General features: G+C 36.9%; 2 protein-coding genes across 2 annotated transcripts; both read left to right on the forward strand.

Annotated features, from left to right (window-relative positions):
- Nucleotides 989–1721, forward strand: LOC109129713. Its single transcript, XM_019238502.1, has one exon. The coding sequence runs from the start codon at nucleotides 1337–1339 to the stop codon at nucleotides 1538–1540; it is 204 nt and encodes a 67-aa protein (XP_019094047.1). The 5' UTR covers nucleotides 989–1336; the 3' UTR covers nucleotides 1541–1721.
- On the forward strand, nucleotides 2534–3135 carry LOC109129714. The gene has a single exon (XM_019238503.1). The coding sequence runs from the start codon at nucleotides 2878–2880 to the stop codon at nucleotides 3079–3081; it is 204 nt and encodes a 67-aa protein (XP_019094048.1). The 5' UTR covers nucleotides 2534–2877; the 3' UTR covers nucleotides 3082–3135.

The raw sequence follows: 3141 nt of genomic DNA on the forward strand, positions 1-3141 counted from the left end.
CAATATAAAAGCTGAGTCCTGGTTAAAAACAAGAAGTTTTATTATATTGATACCATATTTTTAAAACTAAAACCCAAAACTTGTTGAACCTAATAATGTTGGAAAAAGACATGATAACTAAAACGACTAAATTTTTTTTTTAAAGTCCCTAAAACGCATCGAAATTTTTTACAACCAATTGACCAACCAAGATACTGGAATCTAGTTGGTCAGAAGAGATTTATTTATTTTTTGTAAAACCTATACTTGCCACATCGACATCTTTGGATAATACGAATCTTCATGTTCTGTTGGTCAAAAATATAAAAGAAAGAACATTGTACACGACACAATACAAAAAAAATTACCTAATGATTGATCAAACCTTCGCAAGAGTTTATCCGCTAAAACAAATGGTTTTTGTTGACTGGAGCTTATAGTCTAGATCACATCTAATCATTTGTGTCATATCCCGAGAGAGAAACTCGAGACTGATACCAAACTAAACTATAGCTCCAGTCCATCTTGTAGTCTAGACAATTAATATATCTCATGGACTCTCTCGATCAAGTGGCATCCCCGGCCGTAGTTATGAAATACAAAAGATTTGCTAAAGTTAGCAATTTTATTTTCCTAGTGGTTATTGTGATTAAAAGAAAAAAAAACTTGTCGTGGCTTATTGTCTTATTGAGATAAGTCTAAGACATTGGAACTTAGCACCTTGTATGGGGCGATTCCATGAATGTCAAAAGTGGACAATTTGATGATATGGACCAAAGCCGAGGAAAAATAATGGTAATCGAAACGTGTAAGCTTTAAAGCCAAAAAAAAAAAAAGGAACACACGAGTGTAATGCGTTTGCATTAACGAGTGATCAAAAGAAACGTCTCAAAAGGGATATCCACTAGAAACTTCTAATTGACCAACGACTTGAGCCCGTCCACATGGCAGCCTTTTTAGTCTCTCAACGTTTAAAACAACCCGACTCTTTAATTTATCCAATTTCCAATAACAAACTTATTAAAACAAAGGTCAAATTTAACGATATACGTTAGGAGACTCTTCACAAATGTTTCAACGTTACCGACACGTAACCAGAGTTCACCGAACACCGTCCTTCGTTTTGTTTATAAAACAAGAGATAGGTAAAGATAGAAAGAGTCGTCTCTCTGAAATCACAAAACCCTTACTTTGTTTTATATTCTGGAGTTGAGACTAATCTGGCGTTGCCCACCAAACCTAACTTCGCTTCTACTTCACACAAAACTCGTGTCGTCCTGTCTTGTACACAGAAGAACGTAGTTTATAAAGAGGTTCTCTTTTGTTTCTGTTTCTTTAGTGTCGGGTTTGAGTAAAGATGGAGAACAAGGCCAATAATGGAAACGAGGAAGGTCCAATAATACATAGCCAAGTGGTGAAGATAAAGAAAGAGTTTGAGAAGATAAGGCAACCGTCCCTGCAGCAGCCGGAGATGAGGAGGGTTCTTAGCGAGATCAAAAGGCGTCAACGTTCACGTTCTCCTCTTGGTTTAGGGGAGAGATCTATTTCCGTTGGATATTGATCCATGGTTGTTGACTTTGTAATATCGAGAGAGAGGTTAAAAAAAAAAAAAAAAAGAGAGGGGTATAGACGTATAGTAGATGTGGTTTCTAAAAGTTAGTTGACAGGTTTTGTTGTATATATTTTGCTATGTAAATACTCTTTGGTATGAATATGATGGATACGTTTCCCCTCTTTGTATAGTAAAACTCTGTTTCACTTCTCTTTCGATCTACCTTAATAACCTTGCTATGGTTTTGATTTTCGGAATCGGTAGTTTAACCCGGTTGAAGCCAAAATCAGTCTTTGGGGAAGTTGGACCAGGTCAAGAGGAAGTCGGACAAGATCAGTTTGAACACAAGCCAGCGAAGAAGACTACATTTACTGTATCGCTCTTGGCCTGGAACTACGTTACTATAAAATATCGAAAAGAAATAAAAGTAAGATAACTACTCTATAATAAATCTTGCTTCAACAATTAAACATAAGAAACTAGCGCAAGAGGGTTCGGTCTCTGACATAAACAAAAGCAAAGAGCTTCTCTTCAAACNCTCATGGACTCTCTCGATCAAGTGGCATCCCCGGCCGTAGTTATGAAATACAAAAGATTTGCTAAAGTTAGCAATTTTATTTTCCTAGTGGTTATTGTGATTAAAAGAAAAAAAAACTTGTCGTGGCTTATTGTCTTATTGAGATAAGTCTAAGACATTGGAACTTAGCACCTTGTATGGGGCGATTCCATGAATGTCAAAAGTGGACAATTTGATGATATGGACCAAAGCCGAGGAAAAATAATGGTAATCGAAACGTGTAAGCTTTAAAGCCAAAAAAAAAAAAAGGAACACACGAGTGTAATGCGTTTGCATTAACGAGTGATCAAAAGAAACGTCTCAAAAGGGATATCCACTAGAAACTTCTAATTGACCAACGACTTGAGCCCGTCCACATGGCAGCCTTTTTAGTCTCTCAACGTTTAAAACAACCCGACTCTTTAATTTATCCAATTTCCAATAACAAACTTATTAAAACAAAGGTCAAATTTAACGATATACGTTAGGAGACTCTTCACAAATGTTTCAACGTTACCGACACGTAACCAGAGTTCACCGAACACCGTCCTTCGTTTTGTTTATAAAACAAGAGATAGGTAAAGATAGAAAGAGTCGTCTCTCTGAAATCACAAAACCCTTACTTTGTTTTATATTCTGGAGTTGAGACTAATCTGGCGTTGCCCACCAAACCTAACTTCGCTTCTACTTCACACAAAACTCGTGTCGTCCTGTCTTGTACACAGAAGAACGTAGTTTATAAAGAGGTTCTCTTTTGTTTCTGTTTCTTTAGTGTCGGGTTTGAGTAAAGATGGAGAACAAGACCAATAATGGAAACGAGGAAGGTCCAATAATACATAGCCAAGTGGTGAAGATAAAGAAAGAGTTTGAGAAGATAAGGCAACCGTCCCTGCAGCAGCCGGAGATGAGGAGGGTTCTTAGCGAGATCAAAAGGCGTCAACGTTCACGTTCTCCTCTTGGTTTAGGGGAGAGATCTATTTCCGTTGGATATTGATCCATGGTTGTTGACTTTGTAATATCGAGAGAGAGGTAAAGATTAAAAAAAAAAAAAAAA

This window comes from Camelina sativa, chromosome 16 (assembly GCF_000633955.1).
Source record: "Camelina sativa cultivar DH55 chromosome 16, Cs, whole genome shotgun sequence".
Classification (NCBI taxonomy): domain Eukaryota; kingdom Viridiplantae; phylum Streptophyta; class Magnoliopsida; order Brassicales; family Brassicaceae; genus Camelina; species Camelina sativa.